This window comes from Rhinatrema bivittatum, chromosome 1, assembly GCF_901001135.1.
Source record: "Rhinatrema bivittatum chromosome 1, aRhiBiv1.1, whole genome shotgun sequence".
Taxonomy (NCBI): Eukaryota; Metazoa; Chordata; class Amphibia; order Gymnophiona; family Rhinatrematidae; genus Rhinatrema; species Rhinatrema bivittatum.
The window spans coordinates 270601102-270614765 of NC_042615.1; the positions used below are offsets into that span (position 1 = coordinate 270601102).

The 13664-nt window shown below is 43.0% G+C and overlaps 1 protein-coding gene across 2 annotated transcripts in view; it reads right to left on the reverse strand.

Annotated features, from left to right (window-relative positions):
- Positions 1–13664, reverse strand: part of RAB11FIP5 (RAB11 family interacting protein 5) — a 265942-nt gene that overhangs the window by 143599 nt on the left and 108679 nt on the right. Inside the window, exon 1 of one of the 2 annotated variants that reach the window (XM_029594602.1) lies at positions 220–323. The exons of the other annotated variant lie outside the window; for it this stretch is intronic. Within the exon in view, the coding sequence (XP_029450462.1) occupies positions 220–230 (11 nt within the window). The 5' untranslated portion in view covers positions 231–323. Of the gene's footprint in view, positions 1–219; positions 324–13664 lie in introns of those variants that run through there. 2 annotated transcript variants of the gene reach the window in all.

Here is a 13664-nt window from a genome sequence, read left to right on the forward strand (position 1 = left end):
TTCAATTCATTTTTCTCTTCCATTACAAAAATTACATCGAAATGACAGAAAATTTCATTAAAATTCCACATTTTGTTTCAAACAAATTTGCACCTTTAATGGAGGAGGACACAATGCTAGTCATTCTAGTAGAAAATTTAATGAAAAGAAAAGAAAGGATGCGCATACGAAGTTCACGTTTACACTAGAACTCATGCAGCTGGGAAGGAAATCTTTTACCTGTTTAACATGGAGGAGTGCAATTCAGCAAGGGTCAAGAGTTTCTGATTTTTTTTTTTCTTGTTTGTGTTTTCTTCAGGATCACTGCACACAATGTCCCGAGTGTGAACAGTACGAGGGCAGCCCAACTATGACAATAAATCTACAGTACTTTGGATCAAACTGACCATGTAACTAGGTAACCATCCTGGTCTTGCATCCAGCAATTCTCCCTTTATGACATCAGTCAAGTTCTGTGAGCTTTCAATTCCCATGCAGTGCGATTTCAAAGCCACTTCATACTGTGATAGCGGAGCTTTAAACCACCTGCAGGAATAAAGTTGATAGCCTGGGCTAGTTTGGGTTTTAGTTTCCAACTCCATTATAGACTCTTGCCTTGCCCTGGTCAAGTCACTCCACCTGCCAGTGCTTTGATTTACTCAACTGTCACCAAGTAATACTATTGCATAACCGAACTCATCAGTACCGCCTACATGCACATCCACATGTTAGCGTCCGGAGGTTTTTATGAACGTGTTTCTGGTGTACTGCAATTTTAAGAGAACATGTTTGAAGGAACCAGCACCACTTCCATTCCTACTCTAATACTGATAAGCAAATACATGTGCTGGATCCTGTATTCCAAAAATGTACATGAACTTTAAATGTCAATAGACCTACCCCAATGATACTGCAGAACAGACAACCCCACACACAATTCAACCTACTTTAGTGTTGTTATTCTTTCCAGCGCTTTTAGGTTTCTCTGAAAGCCTAGACTCTGACATGCTATTGCATTTGCTATGCTACTTGTGCACACATTTGGAGAGGTACCATTGCTCAATGTTTCTTTTCTCTAGCCTCAAGTTTGCAAGAAAACCAGGAATAGCTGGCAGTACGACCAGATGTTTCTTTCTGCTCCCATCCCCAACTATTTTCAATTTCCTTCTTGCCTTTTGGACTTATAACTATCTTATCAGCCTGGACTGGCAGCACAGTCAATTAATTCCAAACAAATTAAAGGAGGCCCAACACATTTCTCCATGCTGGTAGAGAAACCAACTACGTCAGGATATGTATTCTTTTTAAACAAATGCTGAAAACGTGACAAAATTCAGAATGAAACAAACTAGACATCCAACAAAATACCCCAAAATTTTGGGATTTTCGTTTTCGTGGATGAAAGGAAGTTATAAATAATTAAAGAAAAGGGGATTCTCGGAGTTCCTCCAAACCCACTCCCACCCCAGCAGAAGCCTCAGGCCAAGCCCAGCCAGGGTCCTCCCCCCAGACCTGTCTGACCCTTCCCTCTACTGCAAAAATAGGTTTAGGTTTCAATGGAGACCGTGATAGAGCAGGAGCGAGTGGGCATCGCTCCCTGCCCATTAGGACTCTGAGCCCCTCAACAAAAGGGGTAAGGTGGGGGCTGGGGAGATCCTTGGCCCCTGGGTCATTTATGAAAGGGGGAAAGAGAGGGATTGGAGGGGCTGGATTAGGCTTAGCTGGGGATAAACTCTGGCCTATTTTGCAGCAGGAGGAGGGTTGGAGGGGCCTGAGAGAGCCCCATGACTTCCACTGGGGTGGAGTGGGAGGGGGGGGGGGTTTGGACAGTCTCTGGGAGACCCGTTTCCTATTTTTTTTCTTGGTGGGGGCGGATATTTGTAATGATTTTTTTTTCAGTTCTGTAAACAAAACCAAAAATAACATTAAACAAACCAAAACAAAAATTTTCACCATGCATTTCCCTAGTAAGCTGTATCCAATTTCTTAGCTAAGATAAACCGGCTCTAAGTATAATCTGGCTTCCCTGGATTCTGACTGAATTGCTTGGTGATGAGAATGCAACAACTGATTTAGAGACAATGTTGTGCAAAATAAAATTGAGAACCGCTTCAGTTCAAGACCAGTCGGAGAGCATCTGAGAATGGCAAAAACATCCTTTCTGAATAATAGTAACAGAGCTCATACTAAGACTGACCAAACAAGCAGTCAAGTTAATATACAAAGGGGGACAAGTTAATAATTATTCAAGATAACAATAACGAGACTGAAGACCTGAGGCAGCACATTCAGGATGTTGAAAAATGTCTGCAAGGTCTTCAGGCTTGATATAGTATACCATACAGCAAGCTACAGGAAGAGTGGAAAAAAGGAAAGACCTTCACTTTAATTAAAGAAGCAGAGATGTTTGTTAGTTTGCACTGGCAGAATGATCACCTACCAGAAAAAACACAGCAGAAACCAGTCCGTAAAAGGTGACAGTTGCTGGCTGGTCCTACAGTGAAGGCTGAGAAAGGAGACAGAGAGATTGCTGTCTCTGGATTATTATATACCATCCTGCTTGTTAACTTTATAATCCTTTGGTCTAAATCCTTTGCCAAGCAGGGACATTAGTGTTGTCTGTGAGACTGCGAGGGCAGGCAGGTCGAGTGCCTGGCTGCCTGTGGTAAAGTGGGTGCCAGGCTCACTTTGGACGGCTCATGGTGAGGAGTTGGTGAGGAGTTGGGGGAGGGGGGGGGGAGGGGGAGGTTGGAGGATGGAGTGTCAGTTTCCTGACAGTTAGGGTAGAGGTCCAAGGAAGCAAACCGGTAACCGATCCAATGTGACGAACAGGATGAAGGAATATGAGTGAACACACCGAATCCGGGCTTGTCACTTGTAATTCATCAATCACTTGTGTGAACAGTATTGAAGCAATTCTTTGTTGAACTTGCACCGGTCACATACTGCTCTGACAAAACGTTTTGTCAGAGCAGCACAAGTATATAGAGCCAAGTTTCTGGCTCAACAAGCCCCTGAGGCAGCTCGGCAGAGCGAAACTCGGCCAGAGTCGGGCAAGTTCCAATAAAAGTTAGGGTAGAGGGCCAGCTTAGATATTTTAAAAGAAAATTGTGGGTTGAGGAAGTTGGGATTGGCTGGGGGTCGCACGGGACGTAGGGAATCGGGGAGGAGTTTGGCTTGAGGTTTGAACGTTAGCAGGCTGAAGCTTCACTTGCCTGCTGTGGTTCCTGCAACTGCATTCCTCCCACCTGCCCTTCTGTTCCTTTGTGCTTTTCGGGTTCGACGGGGGGGTTTAGATTGTCGTAGTGAGGAAGGTTTGTGAATGGCCCGAGCAGGTTTGAGTTCAGCGGTATGCTGAATGGTTTGCTGACCTGATTGGATGGTCAGGTATGGGAATTGTGCGCTGGAACAATTGGGGGCAATTGTTCCGTGCACGGCTCCTTGCTGGACAGAGGTCATGTAAGCTGTGGTATCAAAATACTGGTGGCCTGAATGTGTTCATCTTGTTGGATGGTGGCGGATGAACAATGTGAGATAGTCATTCTTTTGGTGCACAGCCAGCTCGGGCTCCTGATTATGTGTTGTAATGAAGCCGTGGCCTATTTTGATTGGTGTTAGTGTGTTTATTGTTTATGTTTGGGAAGTTTGCTGTAAAAGGGCAGATGCCGGGAGAGGTGTATGTCCTGGATACCCATATTATTAAATCTCAGCAGGTTGTCTCTGTTTATTTGTTGTTGATCTAAAATTGTTTTGGCTGCAGTGGAAAGTGATAGATTGAGGACGTGACAGAGGGGAAGGGATGACTGCAGGAGCAATAAAGCTGAGGAACTGGGTGGGAATGGGGTCAGAGATACAAGTTTTGAGTTTGGAGGATAAAAGATGATGGGCAGTTTCCTCTACTGACTTCAGAAAAGGAGGAGAGAGTAGTGGAGGCCAGGGGAAGGGAGGAAAGGGAGAGAGAGGTAGAGAACTGAAGATTAATTTTATAAATCTTGTCATGGAAGTATTCAGCCATAGTATGGGTAGAGAGTGAAGTGGAGGAAGGAGGCAAAGGAAGTTTGATGAGAGAACTGAGCGTGGCAAACAGTGAGTGTGGCTTGTCTCTCTGGTCCCTACCAATGCCCAATGTCAAGGGAGTGGAATGCCCTCTCTTTGTCGAGGCATCAGCAGCATCCAGTTCAGTTCTTGAGTCCATCAACATCAACATTGCAAGGTACCACGTAACAAATCAGTCAAAGGACCTAATAATGCAGCCATATTATAAAGCTTAAAGTTAGGAAAATTCAAACCATCATTCAGGATAGGAAGCATTAGGGATGTGAATCGTTTTTTTAACGATTTAAATTATCGTCCGATAATTTTAGAATCGTCATTAATCGGTAAGGAACTCGATACAATAGGAATTCCCTCGATTTATCGTGAAAAATCGTTAAATCGAGTACGGGAATTATTTGGGGGGAGGGTGGGAAAACCGGCACACAAAAACAACCCCTAAACCCACCCCGACCCTTTAAAACCAATCCTTTAACCTCCCCCACCCTCCCGAACCCCCCCAAAATGTTAAATTACCTGGTGGTCCAGTGGGGGGGGGGGGGGGGGTCCCGGCGCGATCTCCCGCTCTCGGGCCATCGGCGCCATTTTGGCTACCACTGATAAAAATGGCGCCGATGGCCCGATAAAAAAAAACAACCCACCCTGACCCTTTACAAATTACCCCTTTGCTTCTCCCACCCTCCTGACCCCCCCAAAAACCTTTTACATGTACCTGGTGGTCTAGAGGGGGGTCCGGGAGCCATCCCTTCAATCATACCCTCGGTGCTGGACTGGTTTCAAAATGGCGCCAATCGCCTTTGCCCTCACTATGTCACAGGGAGCGACCGTCGCTCCCTGTGACAAAGTGAGGGCAAAGGCGATAGACTGCCAGTATGGCAAATATTGGTAAATATTGGTCTATAAGAAGCAGGCTCTTCCAAATCTCACCCCCATTTAGGGTATAAGAGTAATTAATAATTGCTTCCTGAAAAGTCTTAGGCATCAACTATTGTTCCACCATTGCCCCATAAGCATTACTCAAGGGCTGAACTAATTGAAACAATAATAGCTTATAAAAATATGAATTCAGCCCATCTGGGCCTGGAAATCTCAAAGAGGATAGCAATCCTATTACTTGTAACACTTCGTGTGTGGAAAAGGGAGCATTCAGTTTATCGAATGGGATCGCTGGCAGCTGCAGCAATCATTATCTACTTAAAAGCTTCTCTCTAGATCCAACATTTTCAGGCCCCTTAGAGTATAAGTTTTCATACATTTTTTCAAAAGCAATACAAATTCCCTTAGTGCTATGAACAATATACCCATCTGAACCTGTTATAGTAGAAACAAAATTTAGAACCAGCATGAACTTCAACCAAATGCGAAAGAAGTCTACCAGGCTTATTGCCATGAAGATAATATGTATGCCTCAATGCCTGCAGGGATCACTGTGCTCTTTGAGGAATTATTCAAGACATTGTTGGTATCTTGATATTTTTTCTGTTGACTTCAGAGTTACACTGAGACTGCTTTCTTGTGAGATCCTCAAGCTTTCCCTCCAAGATTATTATATCCTCAGCCCTTTTTTTTCTTTTTCCCCAAAAACTAAACTGATTATCTCTCCCCAAAGAACCACTTTCGCTGTTTCCCCCAAAAAAGAATTGGTTGCTGTAAGTGTTGCTGCATACCGGTCCATTTTCTCTTTTAAAAAGGCCCCCAAATCAGAATCAGCATGCAACATCAAGGGCGTTCTCCAAAGTCTGTCCCCCTCCATAACCATTTCTGTCTCAACATTACAACTAACTGGAACATGGTCAGAAATAATCAAAGGTTCAATTTTGACCATGCTGACTGTAGGAAATAAAACTTCTGAAATCAAAATACAATCAATCCAGGACTTAGTCCTATGTGCCCTAGAAAGATGTGTAAAGTCCTTTATCTGTAGGATTTAAAAAGACGCCAAATATCAATAACTTCCAATTGCTTGCATGCAATAGAAAGACCCTTACTAGACCCCCATGCATTTCCTCACTATATTATCTGGAGCAGGATTTGCCACACAATTAAAATCTCTTCCAACATATGGGATCCCTTGAAATTGCGACAAGGTGGTGATAAAGTCATCAAAAAAAGGAGTATAAGTGTTAGGAGTATACAGAGATGCAAGCACAACAGACTTACTGTATACTTTCCCAGCCACAATAAAATAATACCTTTCCAAATCTGAAATGTTTTTCTCCAAATGAAAAGAAACATACTGGATTAAAAAGTCTATGTGGTATGCTAGACACAAAGTTTACGAGCGTGGGAGTAAGGCTGGATCCCTTATGGCTAGGCTGCTTAAAACTCAAGGGAAGACCCTTGGAGTCTAAGAAGTTCATCTCTCTTCCGTATTTCTTTTAAAGCTGCAAAAGTGCCAAAAATGCTTAACATAACTCAGTTGCCAGAAGGACAGGCTGAAACACTAGTGCCATGGTGAAGAGGCAGCTAGTCCAGTGGCTCAGCAGAAGTGTTGTAATGGGCTCCCATGCAGGAGTCAAGTGAGCCAGGCTGAGTAAAGTGCACAGACAGCATTCACAGTACCCCCAAAAGAACACAGGCCTAGCTAGAAACTGCAACACCTACTAGTTTACAAAAGGGTACACTTTTGTGCTGCATTCCAGAGGAAACTGTGGCCTGTGCCTCTTAGCCAGAGGACAGTCGTTGTGATGGTTGGGCTTTGGGTAACTGCAAATTAAGGAAAATTAAACCAGAACCTCAGGAGAAGCAAGACCCAACTAAGCTAGAAGCCCAAAGGAGGAGGAAGCTGCTGGGCCCAAGAAAACAAAATCCATCAGTTCATGGTAATTCCAATTTCTTTTTCTCTTTATTGAGATTTGATTTTTTTTTTTTTTAACTCCTCCAACTTTCTGACTCCTAAAACAAAAACCGTATGGCACAAAAACTTATGAAAGCATTCAGTGCTGAGTCTCAAGTTCCCGCAGACGAATCCCTTCCACTGCCATCTCTAGTGATGTACACATGCATCACCCTGTACCTCTCGTCAGACTCCTGCGATCCATAAGAAGAAGAAAAGCTAACAAAAACCAGAAGTTGTTTCTGCTCCGTGTAGTCACGTTATACAGCTGAGAAGGGCGCGCGGCCTCCAACTCAGAGTGTGCTGCTTTGCCTGGTTATGAACAGAACTATAAAATCGTATCTCAAATGCATCTGGATGAAAAGTGCTATGTACAGAAAATCACAATTACCTTATAAAAAAAAAAAGGAGGGGAGAGGAAGGGGAGACAAGAATAAAGTCAGCAGAGAAAAAACATCAGGAAACAGGTGTATTGAGGCAAGGCAGCAGGTGGAAAAAAGTGATTATTACTATCAGTAAGAAACAGATCAGAAACGTTTGCATTTTCATGTGCAGGCTTTAAACAGGGGTTGCTTTCTGTAAATTATTTCACCATTAACATTTTTTAAGCTACTACAGTATTACAATGCATACCTGTAACATTTGTGAGGCTGGCACTAACCTAATATTAATGGTACATGGACAAATACATTGTCCAGCAAATGGGACCAACTATTTATTTTAAAATATTTATTACCCATCCTTCCTATCTTCAGAGCGGGGAACAAGAAAACACATCATAAAATTACATAAGAAACAATCAACAATGACAAAAACACAAACAAAATCACAGACATGGACAGCGCTGATAGACCCAACTATTGTCAACACAGATGACTTTATAGTGCTCAGATGGAAAATGCCTTTTGAAACATATCCACCCCCACACACAATGCAGGGCACACCCTAGACCTTATTTTCTCCAAAACTTATATCCAGTTCCCCTCACCCCCCTCTTGCACCCCTGTACCATGGTCTGACCACTCACTTATTGAGACTCTCCTCTCCTTAAACACCAACAGCTCCCACATTCATACACAAAACTCCAACTCCTTCTCCTTCCGCAAAACCTGCACTACTGAAGAGATTACCACAGCACTAACAGAATCCCTCAACTAACTAGATTGCTCCACCCCTGACACCGCCCTCAACTCTTGGCTTAGCCTCACCCAAGACATTGCCAACAATATATGCCCCCTCATCACCCGCAAGCAACGCACCTCTCCCTCAAAGGGAAAAACACCACCTATCATGCCACCGGATGGAGCACTGACTGGAGAAGAGGGACCCAGCACAGAAAGAGTCGAGAAACGACCAGGAAACACTTTGAAGAAGCACTACTGAGCAGAGCTCCACCACTGCGAAGCAACTACTTTGCGGAAAAAAAGAATCTGAAGAGGGACCAAGTGTGAACACGCAGATAGTGGCATGCTGTTTTGTTCAAAGTTCTAGAAATTTTGACAAAGTTTTCTGTGCTAGGCTCCATCCGATTATGTCACCCATCTGTGAGGACTATCATCCTGCTTGTCCTAGGAGAAAGCACATTCCCGAGTCTCTTCAAGATGGACTGTACGAGGACAGAGTATCCAGAAAGCACCCATTGCAGGAGCATAAAGTTCTGGATGGAGTATGAATTTTTAGTGCTGCTGAAATCCATGGTCATGGGTTAGGAGGCGATGTCCTTTCGTAGATTGCAAACTAGTTAAAAGACAGGAAACAGAGAGTAGGATTAAATGGTCAATTTTCTCAGTGGAAAAGGGTAAACAGTGGAGTGCCTCAGGGATCTTTACTTGGACCGGTGCTTTTCAATATATATATAAATGATCTGGAAAGGAATACAATGAGTGAGGTTATCAAATTTGCGGATGATACAAAATTATTCAAAGTAGTTAAATCACAAGCAGATTGTGATACATTCCAGGAGTACCTTGCAAGACTGGAAGATTGGGCATCCAAATGGCAAATGAAATTTAATGTGGACAAGAGCAAGGTGTTGCATATAGGGAAAAATAACCTTTGCTGTAGTTACATGATGTTAGGTTCCATATTAAGAAAAAGATCTAGGCATCATAGTGGATAATACTTTTAAATCGTCGGCTCAGAGTGCTGCAGCAGTCAAAAAAGCAAACAGAAAGTTAGGAATTATTAGGAAGGGCATGGTTAATAAAACGGAAAGTGTCATAATGCCTCTATAATCGCTCCATGGTGAGACCGCACCTTGAATTCTGTGTACAATTCTAGTCGCCGCATCTCAAAAAAGATATAGTTGCTATGAAGAAGGTACAGAGAAGGGCAATCAAAATGATAAAAACCTCTCCTCAAAAAACCCAACCTGAACCCAGCAGACCCAGCCAATTTTCGCCCCATCGCTAACCTACCGTTTATCGCCAAACTTATGGAGAGAATAGTTAATAAACAGTTGTCAGAATTCCTAGAAGACCACAAGATTCTCACAACAACCCAATTCGGATTCCGCAAATCCCTCAGTATGGAATCCCTCTTAATCTCACTGACAGAGTCCTCTCCGGACTGGAGAAAAAGACCCCCTACCTCCTGGCACTTCTAGATATATCTGCAGCATTTGACACCGTTAAGCACTCGATCCTCATCACCCGGCTCTCAGACATTGGCATCTCTGGATCAGCCCTCGAATGGTTCAGATCATTCCTTACCAACAGGACATACAAGGTTAGAATAAGCAACAAGGATTCTCACCCGGTCAAGTCCACTCTCGGAGTCCCTCAAGGATCCTCCCCTCTCCCCAACCCTGTTTAACATCTACCTTCTCCCCCTTTGTCATCTGCTCTCAAGTCTAAAGATCACTCACTTTATATATGCCGATGACGTCCAGATTCTGCTGCCAATCACTGAATCTTTATCAAACACCATCAACTTCTGGAACAATTGTCTGCAGTCCACAAACTCCCTCCTCACTAGCCTCAACTTAGTTCTCAATACTTCAAAAACGGAACTTATGCTGATCAATTTGGATGACAACTTTCAGGCTGCCAACAATCTAATCACACCGCTTTGGATCCCCTCCACACACGTCAGAGACCTTGGTGTCACCATCGACAATAGGCTGAATCTCAAACAATTTGTCAAAAACACACACAACGAAAGAATGCTTTCACAAACTACACGTATTGAAGAAGCTGAAACCTCTCCTCCATTTTCAGGACTTTAGAACAGTCCTCCAAACAATTCTATTCTCAAAAATCGATTATTGCAACTCTCTGCTAATTGGCCCACCAGCTATCACAACCAAACCACTACAAATGTTGCAGAACTCGGCTGCCAGGATTCTAACTAACTCTAGGAGAGGTGAACACATCACACCTATTCTAAAAAACCTTCACTGGCTCCCTATTAAACATAGAATCATTTTCAAAGTACTAACCATAACCCACAAGACCATTCATTCCCAAACTTCGCTAGATCTAAGCGACCCACTTCGTCCCCACGCATCACTAAGACCTATCAGAACCAGCTACTTAAGCACTTTATATGCACCTCCGGCCAAGTCACTACTAAAGAAACGAGCATTCTCGACTGCCAGCCCTGCTCTCTGGAATGCCCTCCCCACGGACCTTCGTCTAGAAACCTGTAGTCGAACGTTCAGAAAGAAGCTAAAAACTTGGCTTTTTACAAAAGCCTTCACTTAAAGGTCTCTCCCTAGGGTTTGATTCTCTCATTGCATACCCTATCATGCTAGAAGTCTGATGCCGTAGCCCTTAATTCTCCTGTTTAGCTCTACTTTACTTCAATCTGCACCCATGCTTATTAAAACGGTTGTAATTCCGACTTTGTTGATTGTTATTTATTTATTTGTTATTTGTAATAATTTTAAATTCTAAGTCGTCCTCAGCTTTATCTATAAGTTCTCAGCGTTATCTATAAGTTCTCACGAAGTTAGACCTGTTATTTGTACCCTCTTGTTCGATATAATGTTCGATGTAATTTCCAACTTTGGTTCTATGTAAACCGACGTGATATGTACCAGTACATGAACATCGGTATATAAAAGCTCTTAAATAAATAAATAAATAAATAAATAAATAAATGAATGAATAAATGGGGATGGAACAGCTCCCCTATGAGGAAAGGCTGAAGAGGTTAGGGCTGTTTAGCTTGGAGAAGAGACGTCTGAGGGGGGATATGATAGAGGTCTTTAAGATCATGAGAGGTCTTGAACAAGTAGATGTGAATCGGTTATTTACATTTTCGAATAATAGAAGGACTAGAGGGCATTCCATGAAGTTAGCAAGTAGAACATTTAAGACTAATCGGAGAAAATACTTTTTCACTCAACGCACAAAGCTCTGGAATTTGTTGCCAGAGGATGTGGTTAGTGCAGTTAGTGTAGCTGGGTTTAAAAAAGTTTGAATAAGTTCTTGGAGGAAAAGTCCATTAACCGCTATTTATTTATTTGCTGAGTTTTATATACCGTCATTCGGTAAGCCATCACAACGGTTTACAATAGTTCAGATTGCAATACTTTTAACAATTAAGTTTACTTAGGGAATAGCCACTGCTATTAACTGCACCAGTAGCATGGGATCTTCTTAATGTTTGGGTAATTGCCATGTTCTTGTTGCCTGGTTTGGCCTCTGTTGGAAACAGGATGCTGGGCTTGATGGACCCTTGGTCTGAACCAGTATGGCAATTTCTTATGTTCTTATGGTGAAGGAACACCAGCATGCACACCAGGAGTGATTTAAGTGAAGCTTGGAGTACTCCCTTTAAAATATCCATCATTCCATCATTGAGAGAAACTCCTTCACCATAAATGAACTTTTCATAAATAATGGAGACTCTGCTGAAGGAAAGGATAGTGAAGTATTTAAATCTGATGGGTTGCTAGATCCGAGGCAGCATGGATTTACCAGAGGAAGGTTCTGCCAGACAAATCTGATTGACATTTTTGATTGGGTGACTAAAGAATTGGATCAAGGAAGAGCGCTCAATGTGATTTACTTGGATTTTAGCAAAGCTTTTGATACAGTCCCACATAGGAGGTTCATGAATAAAATGAGAAGCTTGGATGTGGATGCCAAGGTAGTGGAGTGGATTACTACTGACAGGAACCCGATCTGATGACAGAATAGCATTAAGTGAAGAGTATCAAGGATTGGTTTTGGGACAAGTTCTTTTCAATATTTTCTTGAGTGACACTACAGAGGGGTTAGAAGGAAAAATTTACCTTTTTGCGGATGATACTAACATCTGTAACAGAGTGGACATGCCTAAAGGAGTAGAGAGAATGAAAAGTGATTTAAGAAAGATTGAAGAGTGGTTGAAGATTTGGCAGCTGCAAGTCAATGCTAAGAAGTGCAGAGTCATGTATCTGGAATGCGGTAATGCACAAAAATGTGATAGGGGTAAAAAAAAACTTCATGCACAGACTAGGAGACCGACCTTGAGATGATAGTATCTAGCCATCTGAAGGCAACGAAGCAAATGTAACAAGATGATAGCTAAAGCCGGAAGAATGCTGGGCTGCATAGAGAGAGGAATAACCAGCAGGAAAGGGAAGTAAAAATGTACTTGTACAGGTCCCTTGGTGAGACTTCACCTAGATTACTGCATTCATTTCTGGAAACTATCTAAAAAAGGATAGAGACAGGATGAAACAGTCCAGAGGAAGGTTACCAAAATGATTTGGTATTTGTTTCAGAAGACCTACTAGGAGAGGATATGTATATCCTGGAGGAGAGGAGGTACAGGGGAGAAGTGATGCAGACCTTCAGATACCTCATAGGTATTAATGAACAAACTTCAAACCTTTTTCTGCTGGAAAGGAAACAGTAGAACTAGGGGTCATAATATGAAACTCCAAGGGGGGACAACTCAGAACCAGTAGCAGGAAATATTTCTTCATGGAGAGGATGGTGGATGCCTGGAATGCCCTCGCAGAAGAAGTGAAGACAAGAACAGTAAATGAATTCAAAAGGGCATAGGGCAAACACTACAGAACCCTAAGACTTGAAGAAAGGGATGGTGTAACATTTCTGCAATGGGGTAAGCTGCACAGGGCAGCTGTAACTACCATAAGCAAATTACTGGGCTGAATGGATGGACCATTCGGGCTTTATCTGCAGTCATTACTATGTTATTTTATTGCAAATCCAATATCTAAACAGGTTTGGTTTTTTTCAGGGGGGGGGGGGTTACATTTGATGGCAGTACAAAATATAAACACAAACTTAGGGGTCGATGTAATAAATCTGTGTGGAAAACGGGCGCTCTCCTGGGTGTGCGATAGACTATTTAAATGAGGGGTCACGCTGCCAAGGAGGCGCTAGGAACAAATGTGCGCCTCTAGAGCCTCCTTGTCAGCGGGTGCCCAGGAGAGTGGTTGACAGGTTAGGAAAACATATGCTCAATTTTACAAGCGTCAGTTTTCCTACCCTGTGCACAGCCACAGGTTAAGAAAATGGATGCTCGAGAGAACTAAGATAGCTGCCACTCTGTGAGCACAAATTCATCTCGGCTCCGCGGTGCTTCATAAAATTCTCCATCTTTGCTTTATTTATCTTTGCTTATTGACAACGATGCCACACGCTAAAAGAAAAGCAAAGATACGGGAAAATCTTACCCCTACTCCAAATGTTTCTTTATGGCAACCGCGGATCGAGGAGGTATTTGGAAGCGTGCACCTGAGACCGGAGGGCGGGGCCGCAGGCGCCGGCAGTGGAGAGCGGTCACCGGACGCCCAGGCAGAGGAAACATCACTGAGCCCTGGGGCTCCAACAGT